Source organism: Carcharodon carcharias, chromosome 6 (genome assembly GCF_017639515.1).
Source record: "Carcharodon carcharias isolate sCarCar2 chromosome 6, sCarCar2.pri, whole genome shotgun sequence".
NCBI lineage: Eukaryota > Metazoa > Chordata > Chondrichthyes > Lamniformes > Lamnidae > Carcharodon > Carcharodon carcharias.
The window spans coordinates 54,665,495-54,687,410 of NC_054472.1; the positions used below are offsets into that span (position 1 = coordinate 54,665,495).

A 21,916-nucleotide genomic window follows, 5' to 3' on the forward strand; every position below is an offset into this window, starting at 1 on the left:
CTTTGCATTTTCAGCTCTTTTGAATTTTTACATTTATTTTACACAGTTATAACTCTCCTCATTAAATAATACCACAAATATTTTGTCGTCCTTGCTGTGTATGTGCATCTTCCTCTTGTTTTATTGCTACACTTTTAATTAGCTGCCACAGTTAATCAGTGAGTGTGCACAAACTGCACACAATTTGTTGTCAGTAGATGAGGCTTCCTTGTGACTCATTTTGACAAGTAACAAGTACTTGCACAATCATATTGCTTCATTTTGCGTAAAGATGTTACTGACTTAAGGAGAAAATGTTCCCTTTTTTGGGAGGCAGGTTAACATTGCAGCATTTAGAAAAGAAACACTCATTATGGTAACAGTAGAATGATGTTTGTTTTGAAGAGAACATTGTGCATAAAGAGAATTATAAGTCCATGCTGAGGAACACATTTCTAGCCACCGTGTATGTAAGGCAACAAAATCCTACTCTGAAAGGAGCATGAGAGTATAAAAAATTGCTGTGATTTTACTGCAGCTTGTGAATTTCTTTAGCTTGGCACACAAATGTCCTGAAGGATTTGGAATTTAAAAGCATACTAAAATGATTAAATAGATTTTTTTTATTCCAATGATTTGATTTTATATGTACTGGGGAACTACAGGGCAATGAATATGCAATGTGTTCCCGTTCTTCTTCTGTTTTCAAGCTTGTGTGATAGATAATTTGGATATCATGACAAGAATAGACTAATTCATATATAGTCTTTATTTATAAATTCTTTGATCACGGCCAGTGTGAACACACTTGCTGAACTTGAGAAATGATATGTATTGCATAATCCATCTGTTTCTGCAGAAGAGTTGAGGACTGGGGGCATTTTACGGACCCCTTTTATTTAATGGAGTCTGTTCAGGAAGAAGTGGTTCTGCAGTGCCTTGGAGCTGCCAGTGTTTAAATCTGTTACATTTCCACTGTGGCATAAACTTGCCACCACTAGCAGAAAAACAACGTACATGCAGGCTTTATACTTGGCAGGCTGCCTGGAAGCTGGTGATCAGGTACAGCCTCAGAATGAAGCAGTGGCGTTACCTAGCTTGTTTTAAATCACCAGTGCCAAAGTTGGGGCAGCCATTATTGGCAGTGTTGTAATATAACGAGGATATTGGAAATCCCCTTGTCGGACCAATGTATTGACGCCTCCATTTCCCCGACTTGGCATGACATGGGCAGATTTACACATCGTTCCAGAACTGAAATAAAGCAAGTATCAAAGTTTGATTTTCATCTAAATTGTTTTGGAATAAAAGCAAAGGTATCTTAAGCATTTTATATCAAACAAAGTAAATGGTTCTTATTGATAGAAGTGCATCACGATTGCATATAGGGTAAATAAATTTTACTCTGCTGCTGTTTTGTTTCAGTTTTTGGCACTGGGAACACATCATGGTAAAGTCTACTTGCTGGACATTCAGGGGAATGTGACACAACGTTTTGACATTGTGAGTATAATTGATATTGTTACAAAAATTGCTAGTGTGATATCTTTTCATTTCTGCACTCACTTTGAATTGTTTTCTCCAAGCCATCTTTTTAAGACCCCTGCTCTTCTGACACCACCTGAGTTTGTATATTTCTCGCCTCCCCCCACCGCTGTTGAATGGATGAAAAAACAAGCTGCTTATTCTCCTGCTGAAGTCCTCACACTCCTCCAGAGCTGCTCGCAAGAAGTTTCTTGAGAGAGGTCCAGATCGACTGCCCTTTTCAATCATTTTTTGTACCCTTCTTTGCTCCCAACCTGACCCTTTAACAGATCAATTGAGACTCGGAGTGGGCGAAGTGAAAGTTTGAATCGATGCCTTATCCCACCAATGTGCTATCGGTGCTTCATTATTGGACCGCCATTAAAATTGTGTTGTTAACCTAAGACATATCTTAAATACTCTGTTTCCACCTCCCTCTCCATTAATACACTTCTTAAAGCCCACCTGTTTGACCAGGTTTTTGTCTGATTAAACCCATGTGAAGCACATTGAGATGTTTTTACATAGGATATATGGCACAGAAATGGGCATTCAACCCAAATAGTCCATGCTGGCATTTATGCTCCACTCAAGAGTCTTTCCATTTTCCTTCATCTAAATCTATCATTGCAATCGTCTATTCCCTCCTCCCTCATATATTTATCCAGCTTCCCTTTAAATGCGTCTATACCATTTGCTTCAACCACTCCCTGTGCTAGCAAGTTCCCAATCTCACCACTCTTTGGGGAACGAATTTTCTTTTGAATTTGCTGCTGAATTTCTTAGTGACTATCTTATATTGATGGCAAAAACAGAATTACCTGGAAAAACTCAGCAGGTCTGGCAGCATTGGCAGAGAAGAAGAGTTGACATTTCGAGTCCTCATGACCCTTCGACAGAACTGATTGAATGTTAGAAGAAGGGTGAAATATATGCTGATTTAAGGTGGGGTGGGTGAAGAAGAGAAGTGGGGGGGTGGTGGTGTGGTTGTAGGGACAAGCAAGCAGTGATAGGAGCAGATAATCAAAAGATATCACAGACAATGGAACAAAGAAGTGTTGAAGGTGGTGATATTATCTGAACGAATGTGCTAATTAAGAATGGATGGCAGGGCACTCAAGGTACAGCTCTAGTGGGGGTGGGGTGGAAAGACTAGCCCGGCATACAAGATTTAAAAATAATGGAAATAGGTGGGAAAAGAAAAATCTATATAAATTATTGGGAAAAAAAAAGGAAGGGGGAAGAAATGGAAAGGGGGTGGGGATGGAGGAGGGAGTTCAAGATCTAAAGTTGTTGAATTCAATGTTCAGTCCGGAAGGCTGTAAAGTGCCTAGTTGGAAGATGAGGTGCTGTTCCTCCAGTTTGCATTCCGTTTCCACCCCCCCCACCCACACTTCTCTTTCTCCTCTCTTCCCCCCCCCCCCCCCCCCCCCCCCCCACAACCTTAAACCAGCATATATTTCACCCCTCTTCTAACATTCAATCAGTTCTGTCGAAGGGTCATGAAGACTCGAAACGTCAACTCTTTTCTTCTCCACCGATGCTGCCAGACCTGCTGAGTTTTTCCAGGTAATTCTGTTTTTGTTTTGGATTTCCAGCATCCGCAGTTTTTTGTTTTTATATTGATGGCATCTAGTTATGTTCTTCACCACAAAGGGACAATTCTCTCTATCCACTCTATCAAAACTATTCATAATTTTAAAGACCTCGAATAGGTCTCTCCTCAGGCACTTTACTTCAAGAAGAGAAAAGACCCATCCTGTCAATCCTTTCCTGATATGTATACCCATGCATTTCTGATATCATCCTTATAAATCTTCTCTGTACCATCTCCACTGCCTCTATAACTTTTTTTTAATATAGCAACTCAAACTGCACACAGTCATCTAATTGTCTCTTACTCTAGAAATAAAGTTTAGAGCTTGGTTTGCTTTTTATTACCTTGCTAACCTGTGGCACAACTTTTAGTGGTTGATGTATTTGTACTCTGAGATCCCTTTGTTCCTCTATCCCACCTAGATTTGCACCATTCAAGTAATAAGTGACCTTCCTATTCTTCCTACTAAAATGTGCTACCTCACATTTATCTGTGTTGGACTTCATTTGCCAGTTATTTGTCCATTCTGCAAGTTTATTAATGTCCAATATGTTGCATACCTCCTCCTTGATATTGACTATCCCTCACAACTTGATGTCGTCCGCAAATTTAGAAATTGTGCCCTTGATCCCAAAGTTAAAATCGTTCATGTCAGTTGTAAATGGCCATGGTGCCAGCTGATCTTTAGGGAACACCACCTCCTACTTCTGCCACTCTGGGAAAAACCACCCTTAATTCCACAGTCTACTTCGTACCTTGAAGCCAGCTAGCAAGCCATTCTGCCACTTGTGTTATGACTTTGCATTTTAAGACCTTTCTAAACGGTACCTGATCAAAAGTTCACTTAGGTCATGGCTAGCCATTTTTACAGGATGTGTTCGTGTTACTTTCTCTCATAATTCCCTTAGAGAGGCAGAGATTTTCATAATTTTGTGTAGATTTACATTGATGATTGATTCTTTAAAACCATCCTCAATGCCAGGTTTTTAAAAATCAGCTCAGGCAAAATCTTACACTACAACTTGCATTTATATAAACGCCTTTAATGGAATAAAATGTCTCCAAGACACTTTACAGGAACATTATGGAGCAAAGTTTGACATCAAGCCATATAAGGAGATATCAGGCTAGATGACCAAAAGCTTGGTCAAAGAGATTTTAAGGAGCATCTTAAAGTAGGAAAGAGGGGTAGAAAAGAGCAGAGCTGAGGGCCTATGAAACTGAAGATATGACTGCCATTGGGAATGCTCAGTAGACCAAATTAGCAGAATTCAAGGATCTAGTGGGGGTTGTAAAGCTAAGGGAGCTTAAGAGATAGGGAGGGGTCAGGCCAAGGACTGATTTGAAAATAATTTTTAAATTGGCTCCCTGTCAAGCAACACCTCAGTGTAGATCAATGAGCAGGACTTCGTGCAAGTTAGGATATGGGCAACAAAATTTTGAATGACCTCAGGTTTACAGAGGGTAGAATGTGAGAGACCAGCCAGGAGTGAGTGGAATAATTAAGTCTAAAGGTACAAAGGCATGAATGGGGGTTTCAGCAGCACATAAATTGTGGCAAGATCAGTCAGGCAAAGTTAGTGATGAAATTGGCAGTCTTAGTGATGGCGCAGATATGTGGTAGGACGCTCATCTTGGGGTCAAAGGTTGTGAACAGCCTGGTTCAACCTCAGACAGTTGCCAGGTAGAGGGATGGAGCCGGTGATGAAGGAACAGGATTGCAGCTGCTTCCAAAGACAATGGCTTCTGCCTTGGGAATATTTAATTGGAAGAGATTTTTGTTCTTCAGATACTGAATGTTAGAAAAGCAGACCGACAACTTAGAGACAAAAAAGGGCCAAGAGAGGTGACGATGAGATTGATAGTGTACGTAGGGAAACTGGTGGCATGGTTTCAGATGATGCCACCGAGGGACAGCATGTAGATGAGGAAAAGGAGGGGGGGGAGGCGCAAGGATAGATCCTTGGAGGACACCAGTGATAACAGTGCAAAAGTAAGAAGAGAAACCCTTGCAGGTAATTCTCTGGCTATGATAGGATAGATTGAAATTAATCCAGGCAAATGCAGTCCTACCCATCTGGATGACAATCCAGAGTAGGTTGAGAATAGAATTCCGTGGACAACCACATCAGAGATGGCAAACAGGATGAGGACGGGTAGTTTACCCTTATCATAGTGAACGAGGATGTCATTTGTGACTTTGGTAAGAAGCTCCTTGGTTCTTGACCCAACATAAGAAATAGGTGCAAGTGTAAACCATATGGCCCCTCGAACCTTTTCCACAATTCAAGATGATCGTGGTTGATCTTCTGCACCAACTCCACTTTCATGCCTGTTCCTTTATCCCTTGACAACCTGAGAAATCAAAAATCTATCTCTGCCTTGAATGCACTCAATGATGATGCATCCACAACCCTCGGGGGTAGAGAATTCCAAAAATTCACAATCCTTTGAGTGAAGAAATTTATCCTCATCTAAATCCTAAACGATTGGCACCTTATCCTGAGACTGTGCCCCCGTGTTTTAGATTCGTCAGTCAGGGGAAATGATCTGTGTCCACTCTGATAAGTCCTTTCAGAATCTTGTATGTTTCAATGAGAAAACCCCTCATTCTTGTAAACTCCAGAGAATATAGAACCAATTTACTTACCCTCACATCATAGGGCAACCCTCTAATTTTAGGGACTAATCTGGTGAATGTTCACTGTATTGCTTCCAAGGCAAATTTATCCTTCCTTATAAATGCAGACTAAAACTATACACAGTACTTCAGCTCACCAAAGCCCAAATAGTTGTAGGAAAAGTTTTTTTTCTTGTACTCCATCCCCCTTGCAAAAAAGACCAGCATGCCAACTTGCTGTTTCTGCATGCTAAATTTCTGCATTCCTTGTACAAGCACAGCCAAGTCTCTCTGAATATCAACATTTACAAGTTTCACACCTTATAAAAAAAAATATTCTGCTTTTCTATTCTTACTATCAAAGTGAATAACCCCACACTTCTCCACATTCTAATACACCTGCTACCTTGTTGCCTGCTCACTTAACCTGTCTAATATACCATTTGCAGTCTCTTTGTGTCTTCCTCATAGCTTGCATTCCCATCTAGCTTTATATCATCAGCAAACTTAGATACATTACTCTCTGTCTCTTCGTCTAAGTCAGTAATATAGATTGTAAATAGCTGAGGGAGTGGAAACCTAATTGAATAGATTCAAACAAGAATTTCTGCGAAAAAAAGGAATGTCTCTGGGAAGTAACAACATATTTAAGGACTTTCAAGAGGAAAGAGAGGTTGGAGATGGGGTGTTAGTTTGCATGACCAGAGGGGTCAATGGTTGGTATTGAGGAGAGGGATATGATGGTAGATTCATCATAGAATGGTGCAGCATAGCCTGTAATGCCCTTGCCAGCTTTCTGCAAGAACAACTCGTCACTTTCTTGGCCTTTCCCAATGGCCCTGCAATTTTTTTTCTCTTCAGGTGCTGATCCAATTCCCTTTTGAAAGCCATGATTCAGTCTGCCTCCACCACACTCACTGGCATTGCATTGGTGATCCTGACCATCTGCTGTGTGAAACATTTTTCCTCATGTTCCAATTGTTCTTTTACCAATCATGTCAATTCTGTGTCCTCTGGTTCTTGACTCTAATGCTAATGGGAACAGTTTCTCCCTATCTACTCTACCTACACCCCTCATGATTTTGAACACTTATCAAATCTTGTCCAAGGAAAATAGTCGCAACTTCTCCAATATTTTCATGTAACTGAATTCCCTCATCCCTGGAACCATTCTCTTCGATCTTTTCTGCACTCTCTCTAAAGCCTACACATCCTTTCTAAAGTGTGGTGCTCAGTATTGGTCACAGTACTCAAGTTGAGGCAGAGCCAGTGTTTTAAAAAACTTATCATAACCTCCTTGCTTTTGTACCTATAGCTCTGTTTATAAGTCCTAGAATCCCATTGCCTTTTTCACCACTTTCTCAAAACTGCTACCCTGCCATCATCAATGATTTATGCACATATACTCCCAGGTCCTTCCTGTATCCGCTTTAGAATTGTACCTCTTTATTTTCTATTGCCTGGGCTTGTTCTTCCTATCAAAATGTATCACTTCACACTTCCCTGCATTAAATGTTCTCTGCCATGAGTCTGCTCATTCTACTAACTTATCTATGGCCTTTTGAAGTCTCTCGCTAGCCTCCTCACAGTTCACAATAATTGTGCCTTGTGCATCCAAGCCTAAGTCATTGATATATATCAAGAAAAGCAGCGGTTCTAAGACCCATGCTTGGAGAACCCAACTATATTCCTTCCTCCATTCCAAAAAACAACTGCTCACCATTACTCCAACTCCTGTCACTCAGCTAACTTTGTATCAATGATACCACTGTCCCTTTTATTCCATAGGTCCCAACTTTGTTGACAAGCCTATTATGTGGGTTCTTTATCAAATGTCTTGAAAGTCCATTTACACCACATCAGCCGCATACCCTTTTTAACCCTCTCTGTTACTTCATTGGAAAACTCAATCACATTGTTAAACATGATTTGCCTTTGATAAATCCATGCTAGTTTTCCTTAATTAATCCACACTTGTCTAAGCGCCTGTAAATTTTACCCCGGACTGTCACTTCTAAAAACATTTTCACCAGCAAGGTTAAATTGACTGGCCTGTAGCTGCTAATTTTATTCTTGCACTCTGTTTTGAGCAAGGGTGTGTCATTTGAAATTGTCCAGCCTCCTGACCACTATCCTTATATCTAAGGAGGATTGGAAGATGGTGGCCCTTACCTCAGTAATTTCTATCCTCACTCTCTTCAGCATCTTCAAATGCATTTCATACACCCTGGTGATTTTTTTTTAATTTTAACAGCCAGCAGCTCTCACTTTCTATCCAGTTTTAGTCCATCCAGTATCTCAACTAGTTCCTTTGTCACTATGACATTAGCAGCATCATCTTCCTTGGTAAAGACAGATGCAAAGTATTCATTTAGTATGTCAGCCATGCCCTCTACCTCCATGTGTAGACACTAAGATTCATGTGTCTTAGTGACGAGATGAATGCAGAGAAGAAATGAGAGGAGAAAGAAGAGAAAGATGCAAATTCAGATTTACGACAAGGGGGATTCTTGGAGGAAGTTAGGTCCCATAAGCCAAGGGAATAGTGCTCCCTATTTGACCAGGTTTATTTTTCAAGCATGTAATGTACTGGACCTGGCAGTCCTAGATTTTGGCCAATATCTATCAAACATTGTTAGGAAGGACCTGCATTTATTTAGCACCTATCATGACCTCATGATGTCACAAAAGTGTTTCACAGCCAATGATGTGCTTTAAGTATATTCACTTAAGGTAAGAAATGTAGTAACCAATTTATGCACAGCAAGGTCCTGTAAATAACAGTGAGATAAATGACCAGATCATATGCATTCAAGTTTGGTTAAGGGAACAGTGGGAGAAATCCACTAATCTTTGAATAGTGCCAAGGAATCTTTTATACTCACCTGAGGGGGCAGATCTCTTTTTAATACTTCATTTGTAAGAAATTTTGTTATAACATAACATATAGTTGCTTGAATGTCAAACGGTCTCACCGCTTTCCTTCCACTGTGTTGACTAAACTGTTTTTATATATTAATTGAGATTCTGGGAGCAGGGCATGCAGCAGTTAGCTCTTATCATTTATACCCTTAAATCTATATACCATAGTTCAGCAGATTCAAATCTAACTCACTGGACAGAACATCATAAACATTGAGATCTGGTTCACAAATACTGTCGTTCCAAGTTATAGATTATTGTCTCTGATCTGTTAAAATTTGAAAAACTCAGATTTTATTATTTTTGAATGGTTTCTTCATGTTTAACCTTGGTAAGTAAGTTGTAGCTCTTACCTGTATTATATCTAGGCTTCATAGGTTGAAGTGTCAACCTTGGCTCAGGTGAAAGCATCCACCTCGAAGTCAAAAGGTTGTGTGTTCAAGCCTCAGTACAAAACTGAGCACATAATTTTGACTGACACTTCACTGCAGTACTAAAGTGATGCTGCATTGTCACAAGTGTAGTTTCTTGGATGAGGCATTAAACCTTGCCTAGAGGTAAATATTAAAATCTCATGACACTAATCATAGGAAGCGGAAAGTTCTCACTGTATCAAATTAACTTTTATTTCTTCAATTGCAATCACCAAAAATAATTTTACTCATCATTTATCTCATATATAGGAGCTTGCTGTATGCAAATTGTCTGTCTAATTTGCAAACAATACAGTAGTAATTACACATCAAAAAATAATTCATTGTCATGGAATGCCCTGAAGATCTGACATCATACTATATAATTAAAATTATTTGTATTTCTTTCCTGATAAAGAAATTCCTAATATCTAGTTGAGTAACCTTCCAAATAAATTTAAATTTTGAATGTTTCTTTTTTAATCCCATTTATATATCTCAACCTCAGCAGCAGCTTTAATATAAATGAGGCTGTGTATATGTCTTTGAAGATATGCAGCTGGTGGCATTATAAAACTCAGCAGCAGCCTATTACCGTACAAGATCCCACCAGTTATTTCCTTGTCTTTGTCTTTGGGGGCTGATAAGAATGAGGGGATTGTTCAAACAGTCATTCACTCTCCTTCAGTTACTCTTGTTTTTTTTCCTTACAGTAGTCACTTCCAAAACAGATTTTCCATGGGGATGCAACATTTGCAAAAGAATCAATTACCTATTTGTTAGCAAGGCAAGCTTTACAAATGACCCATTAGCTGATTGATTACTCTGGCCTCTGTTGGGTATCTGAGTAGTGGAAGCTGGTGTGATGGATGCTGAGGGAGATAGCTTTTGCCAAAAAGTATGTGATTATAAAAGGTTCTCCTAATAGCTAGGAATATTCCAAATTGAAAAGCTGCCAAAATCCATGCTTAAGGGTATTTTGTCTGTATTTTACAACCTAAGTTTAGGGGTTTAATTGACAAGTCTCTTGTAATGAATTTTTCACTAGTTAAAGTTTTTGCAACAAAATAATTAGTCTTCTATCAAATCAACTTTAGTTATACCAGTCATGTGTCCTACTGCAAGAAGCAGATATTATGTGCAATATGTTTCATGATATATTTACATCCCATTGACACTTTTCATTGTGAGATGGTGAAATTACTGTTTTGCCCTCAGTAGATATGTTACAGGAAGCAGATGTGACTTGAAGACAGTGTATTATACATAGAAGACTGTGAGCAGATGCTGCATCTTCCTCATGGTTCTGTAAATGCAATGAAAAAAAAACTGGCCCTATATTCCACCAATGCTGCAAATACTGACCCACATGTCAAGAGCCTAGATTTATTGGGGGCTGAGCAACATTTTTAGCAGGATAGGGAAGAACATAGCAAGAGCCAGAGAGAATCTGGAATCCAAGAGGATGGCACGGGAAATGGAAGTGCTGGGACATGCTGGCAAGTATTTAGAGTATAGCAAGAGCCAGCAGTGGGCTTGGCCAGTTAGCCAGAGGTGTAGCCAGAAGCAAGGCAGAAAGGAGTAAAGCTTGCTTGCACTTTTGATTTGACAAAGCTGCACAGTTTTGTCAGGACTTTACAGGGAATAGAGGAAACAAGGGATCCAGATATTTTCTGTATATTTTTAAATAAAAGTGAGTTGCTTACAGCGGGATTGGAATTTGCGTGCACTGCTTATACACTTGGAGGTGCAATAGTGCCACCTAGTGTCTGCTGGTCTGCATTGCTTTATTGAAAGAAAGAAAATACATTTACACACCTTTTCATTACCTCAAGATGTTCCAAAGCCAGTTAAGTATTTTTCAAATGTAGTCATTATTGTAATATAGGGGAACATTTCAGGTCTGTAACAGTTATTAGATGTATGTGTGTGCGCTTAAGATCACTCAGGGAATCAGAGTTGTTGCGGCAACATGCACGTTTACATGCATGTTGCAATCTAAAGCTATGACCAGTGATGGTAGAGGCTCCAACTTTCTTTCCATCACATGGCTGACCAGGAATCTCTCCCACTCATACTGTCTGCCATCAGCATGTGTTGACAGGGTTTGCAGGCTAATGATCAACCTGTTTGGCTGTTATGAATGCATCTCCCTTGACCATCAAGTCCTGGGGTGGGACTCTAACCCGGAGCTTCTGGCTCAGAGCCAGGGATGTTACCCACTGTGGCACAGGACCTCAGTTATCAGACTTAGCTGCTATGAAATAAATATTACTAAAGTTGGAAAAATAGTGTGTGCAGGTGAAAGGGAGGGGGCTGTGATGCGAAAATCAACAAATGCATCAGTCACAGCGATGGAATTAATGTATTAAATAACCTTCACTGCTTAATTGATATAATTGTCACTGAGACAATGCAGCTATATAGAAAGGACAAAGGAATGAAAACTACAATAGGGTGGAAGAGAGACCAAGAAATCCTGCAAAATTTTTTTGAAAAGGTCTTTTGATTTACTGCTTGTTTTCCCTCTGCCCAATTGGTAGGCAAGTGCAGGATGAAGTGGGAATTTATTGGAATGCCTGGATCATGCTTCCTGCTGTTAGTGTTCTACATAGATCCTGCTGATGTGTTTCTTATTATAGTTAATACATTCTTTAAAAAAATTTTGAAGTTCCAAAAAATGTTGCTCCTGAGTGAGAAGCACTAATAAAATTGTAACTAAATAATACATCTGTATAAAATTGTAATTATACCAAGTGCACAATGAATGAACTGCTCTGCATAGTTTTGGCTAAAGTGGGACTGCACTTCCTTCAATGTATTTTTTCTAGCATAATGGTTTGATTGGCCACCACTCAACCAGTGCAAAATACAGACATAGATGATAAAGAATACTATTGAAATGAGCCTACACCCTTCCCTTACTCGATTTAAAGGCAGAGGGGTAGGGAAACGGCTGCTTTTTCAATATTGGTGGGATATCATCTCAAGGAGGAAATGTTCCTATGTCTCTCTGTGTGACAGGACCATTTGCTGTCTGGGGAAGTATCACATCCACATTTCAAACTTCTTCATGGTTGCCAGAAAAGATCAAGGTCTCACTGGAGCCCTTGCATACACATCTGTGCTACATGCTGCAATGTGCTGTGCCCTCTCACACCCCTTGCCGTAGATTGCTTTAAGCAGTACGGATCTGGTCTTGCAGTTGCTTCAGCTCATGCCTCTCAGGAACCTGATAGAAGAAGTGAGTTAATAGAAATTGTCGTATAAATAGTGCTAAAAATCTTAGATTCTCTTTCTTTCCTCTCTTTAAACTCTGGTGTCTCCACTGTGTACTTGAATTGGAATTTCATTTTGAACAAAAGGTGCAGGGAGGGTCTGTAATGAGCCAATTAACTCTGATTACTTGATCTTTTCAATTGATTTGTCCTCTGAATGTTTCACACTAGTGTTGCATCCTAAGAGCACAGAATATCTATGAAATTGCTACAAAACACAACTAAATTTAAAAATTGTTTTGGACGCAAAATACACAGATTTGTAATGGTGCGTATAGGCATCCAAGTGAGAAAATATAAGCAAATTTTGAGGGTTGAGTTTGAAAAGCATTTAACAAAGAAGGAGTAGAAAAGATTTCAGAATGCACGATGGACCATAATAGCATTGAAACCAAAGTTATAACCAATAAAAAATGACATTTAATCGCTTGCATCTCTACAGGAGTGCACCATGTAATTTTAATAGAGAGTTTAAGATTAGTGCATCAACTCTAATTCTGGAGCAAAATCTAAGTGCAGCTACAATGAAGATGATAATGGCAGATTCTTCCAGGTGAAGATCATGGGAACGCTTGTCACTGTGCTAGTTGGCATGATCATAGTGACTGAACAGGCAAGTTCTTGAGCATTTGGGGCACAGAAAGTCCTGGTTTTGAGGCACTCTGGTTTAAGCAGACTCCTGTTGTCTGTGCCTCTGCTCAGCAGCCTCGCACCTATTTGCTTTGAGCTTGTGGGTTGCTTTTCATGTTGTGCGCCATCTGTTTCTGTCAACATCCTCCTGCTCTCACAGATTGGTCCTCTCGAGAGAGTGCCTGGGGAATTAATAATGGAAAGTAATGAAATGCTGGATGAATTGAACAGCTATTTTGCATATGTCTTCACTAGAGGATACCAATAAAATCCCAGAAAGAATTATAAGTCAAGAGGTGAAAGGGAGGGAGGAACTTAAAACAATTACAATTACCAGGGAATGGATGCTGAGAAAATTATCAAAACTAAAAGCTGACAGTGCCCCAGGTCCTAATGGACTTGATCCTATGTTCTTGAAAGAAGTGACTGCTGAGATAATAGATGCATAGATTTTAATTTTCCAAAATTTCCTAGATTCTGGAAAGGTCCCTTAAGATTGGAAAATGGCAAATGTAACTCATCTCTGCAAGAAAGGAGGGAGACTGAGCAGGAAACTACATGCTGGATAGCTTAACTTCTGCCATGTAGAAAATGCTGGAATCTATTAAGGAGGTTACAGCAGGACAGTTAGAAAATCTCAATGCACTCAAGCAGAGTCAACATGGTTTTGAGAAAGGGAAATCATGTTTGACTAATTTATTAGAGTTCCTTGAGAATGTAACAAGAGGGTTGATAAATGGGAACTTATGATATGGTGTACTTGGATCTCCAGAAGGCATTTTGACAAAGTGCCACCTCAAAGATTACTACACAAAAAGCCCATGGTGTAGGGGATAACTTAGTAGTATGGATAGAAGATTAGTTAGCTAACAAGAAACAGAATAGACATAAATGGGTAATTTTTGCCAAATGGGTTGGCACGATGTACTGAATGGAGTGCCACAGGGATTAGTGCTGCTGCCTCAACTATTTACAATCTATACCAATGACTGGGATGTAAGGACTGAATATATGGTTGCTTATTTGCTGATGACACAAAGAGAGTTAGGAAAGTAATTTGTGAAGAGGGCATAAGGAGTCTGCGAAGGGATATAGATAGATTAAATGAGTGGGCAAAAATTTGGCAGATGCAGTACAATATGGGAAAATGTGAATTTGTACCACTTTGGCAGGAAGAAAACCAATATACTACTAAATTGGGAAGAGATTGTAGATTTCAGCTGGAGAGGGATTCTAGGTGTCCTGATACATGAATCACAAGTATTTAGTATGCAGGTACAGCAAATGATTAAGGCAAATGGAATGTTGTTGTTTATTGCAAGGGGAATGGAATATAAAAGTAGGCATGCTTTGCTACAGTTGTACAGGCCTTTAATGAGACCGTATCTACTGTCTACAGTTCCTATAGAAAGGACATAATCGCATCAGAAGCAATTAAGAGGAGGTTCACTTGACTGGTTCCTGGAATGGAAAGGTTGGACAGGTTGGTCTGTATCCAGTGGAGTATAGAAGTATGATGAGTGAATCAGCAGAAAGCAGAGGGTTGGGATAAATGGGTATTTTTCTGGATGACAAGTTATAACTAGTGGGGTGCCACAGGGTTCGGTCCTTAGGCCCCAACTATTTACAATCTATATTAATGATTTGGAATTAGAGATAGAAGGTACTATAGCTAAATTTGCCGATGTCACCAAAATAGGTGAGGAATTAAATTGCAATGAAGAAATAAGAAATTTACAAATGGATATGGACAGGTTAGGTGAATGGGCCAAAATTTAGCAGATGGAGTTTAACGTGGATAAGTGTGACATTATCCGTTTTAGTTGGAAGAATAAAAAGGCGACTTATTATTTAAATGGAGAGAAACTTCAGAATGCTTCAGTGCAGAGGGATTTGGGTGTCCTCGTGCATGAATTGCTGAAAGGTACAGCAGGTAATAAGGAAGGCAAATGGAATTTTGGCATTTATTGCGAAAGGAATAGAATATAAAAATAGGGAAGTGTTGTTGCAACTGTACAAGGCATTGGTGAGACCGCATCTGGAGTACCATGCACAGTTTTGGTCCTCTTACTTGAGGAAGGATGTAGTTGCATTGGATGCAGTTCAGAGGAGGTTCACTAGATTGACTCCAGAGATGTGGGGCTTGTCTTATGAGGAGAGAGTGGGCAGTTTAGGCCTATACTCGCTAGAGTTTAGAAGGATGAGAGGAGATCTAATTGAGGTAAATAAGATGCTAATGGGATAGACAAAGTAGATGTGGAGCGGACGTTTCCCCTTGTGGGGCATTCTAGAACGAGAGGCCATAGTTTTAGGCTAAGGGGTGGTAGATTTAAATCAGAGATGAGGAATTACTTTTCTCAAAGGATCATGAATTTGTGAAATTCACTACCTCAGAGTGCATTGGATGCTGGAGCGCTGAATAAATTTAAGGAGGAGATAGATAGATTTTTAATTAGTAACGGATTGGAAGGTTATGGGGAGAGGGTGGGAAATTGGAGTTGAGGCCAAAATGAGATCAGCCATGATCGTATTGAATGGCGGGGCAGGTTCAAGGGGCTGAATTGCCTACTCCTGCTCCTAGTTCTTATGATCTTATTGAAACATATAAGATCCTGAGGGACCTTAACAGGGTGGATCCTGAAAGGATATTTCCCCTTGTGGGCGAGTCTTGAACTGGGAGGGTCACAGTTTAAAAGTTACAGGTTGCCCATTTAAGACAAAGATGAGTCTTTTTTCTGAGGATCGTGAGCCTGTGCAACAATCTTCCCCAGAGAGCAGTGGAGGCAAGGTCATTGAATATTTTTAAGGCAGAGGTAGGTAGATTCTTGATGAACAAGGGAGTCAAGGGGTATCAGGGGTTAGGTAGGAAAGTGGAGTTGAGACAGTAATCCGATCAGCCATGATCTTATCAAATGGTGGAGCAGTCTTTAGCAACCGAATGGCCTAATCTTGCTACTAATTCGTATGTTCACCCATTGATCAGCGTCAGCCAGAGAGTTATCTTTTCAACTGGTCTTTGAAGTGTTACAAGATGCACCTCTGTCTTATTAGCGTAGCATAGTTCACCATAAATCACTGCTGTTGACATTCTGGAATACTCCATGTGTGACACGTGCTGCAGCAGTCGTATTTGTTTTCTGTGCAGAACTCATGATTCTGACCTGTAAAAGAGGATGGTGATGACAACTGCTCTGAGTTTTTGAAGAGATACTGTGATGACATTTGGCCAAGGAGCAGTACAGTAAGGAAAATTGGTAATTTCTTTAAAATGTCCAGAGTCATAGAGGTCCACTGCACAGAAAAAGGCCCTTTGGCCCATCGAGCCTGTGCCGATCAAACAAGTACCTAACTATTCTAATCCCATTTTCCAGCACTAGGCCCATAGCCTTGTATGCCATGGCATCGCAAGTGCACATCCAAATACTTCTTAAATGTTATGAGGGTTTCTGTCTATACCACCCTTTCAGATAGTGAGTTCCAGATTCCCACCACCGTCTGGGTGAAAAAATTCTTCCTCACATTCCCTCTAAACCTCCTGCCCCTTACCTTAAATCTATGCCCCCTGGTTATTGATCCTTCCACCAAGGGGAAAAGTTCCCTCCTGTCTACCCTATCTATGCCCCTTATAATTTTATACACCTCAATCTCCTCAGCTCCAGGGAAAATAACTCCTGTGTATCCAATCTCTCCTCATAACTAAAGCTCTCCAGCCTAGGCAACATCCTGGTAGATCTCCTCTGCACTCTCTCTGGTGCAATCACATCCTTCCTATAATGCGGATTCCAGAACTGCACGCAATACTCGAGCTGTGGCCTAACCAGCGTTTTATACAGTTCCAGTATAACCTCTCTGCTCTTATGTTCCATGCCTCGGCTAATAAAGGCAAGTATCCCATTAGCCTTCTTAACTACCTTATCTACCTGTCCTGCTACCTTAAGGGACCAGTGGACATGCACACCAATGTCCCTCTGATCCTCGGTACTTCCCAGGGTCCTACCATTCATCGTGTATTCCCATGCCTTGTTTGTCCTGCCCAAGTGTATCATCTCACACTTATCCGGATTAAATTCCATTTCCCATTGATCAGCCCATCCAAATCCTCCTGTAATCTAAGGCTATCCTCCTCACTATTTACCATCCCACCATTCTTTGTGTCATCCGCAAATTACTGATCAACCCTCCTACATTCAAGTTTAAATCGTTTATATATACCACAAACAGCAAGGGACCCAACATCAATCCTTGTGGAACCCTACTGGACACAAGCACCCAGTCACAAAAACACCCCTCTAACATCACCCCCTGCTTCCTGCCACTCAGTCAATACTGGACCTAATTTGCCAAATTGCTTGGATCCCATGGGCTCTTACCTTCATTATCAACCTCCCATGCGGGACCTTATCAAAAACCTTGCTGAAGTCCAAGTAGACCATGTCAAATGCATTGCCCTCTTCTACACACCTGGTCACCTCTTCGAAAAATTCAATCAAATTGGTCAGACATGACCTCCCCTTAACAAAACCATACTGACTGTCCTTGATTAATCCCTGTCTCTCCAAGTGTAGATTAATCCTGTCCCTCAGAATTGCTTCCAATAGTTTCCCCACCACTGAGGTTAGACTGACTGGCCTGTAGTTCATTGGTTTATCCCTTCCTCCGTTCTTGAATAATGGTACCACATTGGCAGTCCAATGGCACCTCTCCTGTGGCCAGTGAGGCATTGAAAATTATTGCCAGCATCCCTATTATCTCCTCCCTTGCCTCACTCAACAGCCTGGGATACATTTCATCCGGCCCTGGAGATTTATCTACTTTTAAGCCTGCCAGACCACTTAGAACCTCCTCCCTTTCTATGCTAATTTCTTTAATTATATCACAGTTCTTCTGCCTGATTTCCATACCCACGTTGTCCCTCTCACTTGAGAACACCGACACAAAATATTCATTTAAAACCCTACCTACGTCTTCCGACTCCACATACAAATTACCACTATGGTCCTTAATGGGCCCTACTCTTTCCCAAGTTATCCTCTTACTCTTAATGTACTTGTAAAATAACTTTGGATTTTCCTTTATTTTACCTGCCAATGTTTTTTCATGCCCCCTTTTTGCTCTCCTAATTTCCTTTTTAAGTTCCCCCCCCTACACATTCTATACTCCTCTAGGGCTTCCGCTGTTTTGAGCCCCCGGTATCTGCCATAAGCCTCCCTTTTTCTCTTTATCCAATCCTGTATATAGAGAATGTGTAATTATTTCTAAGAATGTTCAAAAAGGACTTTTAAGAGGTTTGCATTACTTATAAAGAGTTTAATTGTAATTTTGTTGGATAATAAATACTGGTCCATGTGATCTGTGACGACCCTGACAGCAGTGTCAACAGGAAGGAAGCTGAGATATAAAATTGCCATGCGCCGTACATAGAGAAGACAGACAAAGAAGCTTCTGCTGTAAAGAGCAAAGGACAGCTGCAGCAAAGGGGAGAACAGAGAAGGCACATTTATAAGGAGCTGTATATATGAAGTACAGTGAAACAGGACAGAAAGATAAAGATTGGGTTAGAGAAGGGATTGTGAATTGGGCAATTTTACTTTTTAAAAATTCTTTCATAAGATGTGGGTGTCACTGGCAAGGGCAGCATTTGTTGCCCATTCCTAATTGCCCTTGAGAAAGTAGTGGTGAACTACTGCCTTGAACTGCTGGTGTAGGTGCACCCAAAGTGTTGTTGGGAAGGGAGCTTTGATCCCGTGACAGTGAAGGAATCATGATATAGTTCCAGGTCCAGATGGAATATGACATGGAAGGGAACTTACAGGTGGTGGTTTTCCCATGCATATGTTGGTCTTGTTCTTCTAGCTGGCAGAGTTCTGGAAGGTGTTGTCAAAGGAAGCTTGGTGGGTTGTTGTAATGCATCTTGTATACAGATTGCTGCCAATTTGCATCAGTGGTGGAGGGAATGAATGTTTAAGATTGTGGGTGGCATGCCAATCAAGCAGACTGCGTTGTCCTAGATGGTGTCAAGCTTCTTGTCTTGTTGGAGCCGCACTCATCCAGGCAAGTGAAGAGTATTCCATCACATTCTTGACTTCTGTGCCTTGGCGATGCTGGACAGGCTTTGGCGAGCCAGGAGATGAGTCACTTGCCTCAAAATTTCCAGTCTTTGGCCTGCTATTGTAGCCACAGTTTTTTTTTATGGCTAGCCCTGTTCAGTTTCTGGTCAATGGTAACCCCCAGAATATTGATAGAGGGGAATGCAGCAATGGCAATGCTATTGAATATCAAAGGGGAGAGATGTTCATTGCCTGCCACGTGTGGTGTGAATGTTACTTGCTACTTATCAGCCCAAGCCTGAATGTCATCCAGGTCTTGCTGCATGCAGCACAGACTGCTTCAGTATTTGAGGAGTTGTGAATTATATTGAATGTTCTGCAATCATCAACAAATGCCCCCACTTCTGACCTTATTTTGGAGCATTAATGAAGCATGTTGTAGATGGTTAGGCCTAGAATACTACTCTGAGGAACTCCTGCAGTGATGTCCCAGGACTGAGGTGATTGGCCTCCAACAGCCACAGCGACCTTCCTTTGTGCTAAGCATAGCTCCAGTGAACAGAGATTTTTTTCCCCTGGTCATATTGACTTCAGTTTTGCCAGGGCTCCTTGATGCATACTTTATCAAATGCATCCTTGATGTCAAGGGCAGTCACTCTCCCCTTTCCTTTTGAGTTCAGCTCTTTTGTCCATATTTGGACCAAAACTGTAATGAAGATATGATCAGTGTGGCCCTGATGGAACCCAAACTGAACATCAGTGAGCAGGTTATTCCTGCATAAGTGCCGTTTGATAACACTGCCAATGACCCCTAGAGGTGTCTGATGAGCCGGTAATGGGCTGTGTTGGATTTTTCTGTTTTTTGTGGACAGGAAATATCTCTGCAATTCTCCAAATTGTCAGCTAGATGCCATAAGACCATAAGACATAGGAACAGAAATTAGGCCATTCGGCCCATTGAGTCTGCTCTGCCATTCAATCATAGCTGATAAGTTTCTCAATCCTATTCTCCCGCCTTCTCCCTGTAACCTTTGATCCCCTTACCAATCAAGAACCTATCTATCTTGGTCTTAAATACACTCAATGACCTGGCCTCCACAGCCTTCTGTGGCAGTGAATTCCATAGATTCACCACTCTCTGGCTAAAGAAGTTTCTCCTCATCTCTGTTCTAAAAGGTCTTCCCTTTGCTCTGAGGCTGTGCCCGCAGGTCCTCGTCTCTCCTAATGGAAACATCTTCCCCACATCCATTCTATCTAGACCTTTCAGTATTCTGTAAGTTTCAATCAGATCTCCCCTCATCCTTCTAAACTCCATTGAGTATAGACCCAGAATCCTCAAATGTTCCTCATATGTTAAGCCTTTCATTCCTGGAATCGTTCTCATGAACCTCCTCTGGACTCCCTCCGGGGCCAACACATCCTTCCTGAGATACAGGGTCCAAAATTGCTCACAATATTCTAAATGTGGTCTGACCACAGCCTTATAAAGCATCAGCAGCACATCCCTGCTTTTATATTCTAGCCCTCTCGAAATATATGCCAACATTGCATTTGCCTTCCTAACTACCGACTCAACCTGCAAGTTAACCTTAAGAGACTCCTGGACCAGGACTCCCAAGTCCCTTTGCACTCCAGATTTCTGAATTCTCTCCCCATTTAGAAAATAGTCCATGCCTCTATTCTTCCTACTAAAGTGTATGACCTCACATTTCACCACGTTGTACTCCACCTGCCACTTCTTTGCCCATTCTCCTAACCTGTCCAAATCCTTCTGCAGCCTCCCCGCCTCCTCAATACTACCTGTCCCTCCATCTATCTTTGTATCATCTGCAAATTTAGCCAGAATGCCCTCAGTTCCTTCATCTAGATCATTAATGTATAAAGTGAAAAGTTGTGGTCCCAACACTGACCCTTGCCAGTGTTGTAGTTGTACTGGAGCAGCTTGGCTAGTTCACAGCTAATTCTAGCGCCCAAGTCTTCAGTACTACTGCCGGGATGTTGACAGGGCCTGTAGCCTTTGCAGCATCCAGTGCCTTCAGCCACTTCTTGATATCACATGATGTGAATCAAATTGGCGAAAAATTGGAATTTATGATGCTGGGGAGCTCAGGAGGAGCCAAAATGGATTATCCATGTGGCACTCCTGGCTGATGATGGTTGCAAATGCATCAGGTTTGTCTTTTGCACTGCTGCTGCTTCAATTTTGCTAGACCCCACCAGACTGTTTAACGGGGTTATTTAATGGGTTCAGCTAAAGGAGTCTCTGAGGAATCTGTGCCATCAAGACAGTAATGGATCTAGCTAAGGAGATTCTGCAGGAGTGTGCTATTCAGATAACAACTGTCGCCACCACTGATCAAATCCAGCTGACATGGAATGCAACTTGAAGACCAAATCGATTGAGTACATTAAGGAAAATTTGTAACTTCTTCAAAATGTTTGGGGATCTGTAATTGTTTATAAGTACATTTGAAAAGGACTTCTAAGAGTTTGCATCAGTTGTAAAGAGATCAATTGTAATTTCTTGGACAATAAGAAATACTGGTCCATGTCACCTGGCAGCCCTCAATTTGGAAGCAGTACCAACAGGAAAGAAGTTAAAACAGAAGCAGTGTGGCAAGATGCCAAGGACAGCTACAAGCTGGAGAGCTGCAGGGAGAAGGTGATCAGCACACCAGTGCAGACATGCAGAGAAAACAAAGAGAGCCAGAAAGGAGAATGCAGAATTTGTGTGTGGAGAAGCCAGCATAACTCTGCAAAGTCGATTTTCTATTTGGCAGTAAGAAGAAAACTAGAATTCCAGAAGCTCTTGGGGAGGTAATGAATAAGTGAGCTAAAAGGCACTAAATCCTGAAAAGTGGTGTGAATAGCTTAAGCATACAAAAGGGCTGAGAGTTTGTATCCGA

At 41.0% G+C, this 21,916-nt stretch overlaps 1 protein-coding gene across 2 annotated transcripts in view; it reads left to right on the forward strand.

Annotated features, from left to right (window-relative positions):
* The window catches only part of vps41 (VPS41 subunit of HOPS complex), a 255,020-nt gene that overhangs the window by 58,739 nt on the left and 174,365 nt on the right, over positions 1–21,916 (forward strand). For both annotated transcript variants that reach the window (XM_041189684.1, XM_041189685.1), the window contains exon 4: positions 1,405–1,482. In XM_041189684.1, the coding sequence (XP_041045618.1) occupies positions 1,405–1,482 (78 nt within the window). The remainder of the gene's footprint in view (positions 1–1,404; positions 1,483–21,916) is intronic.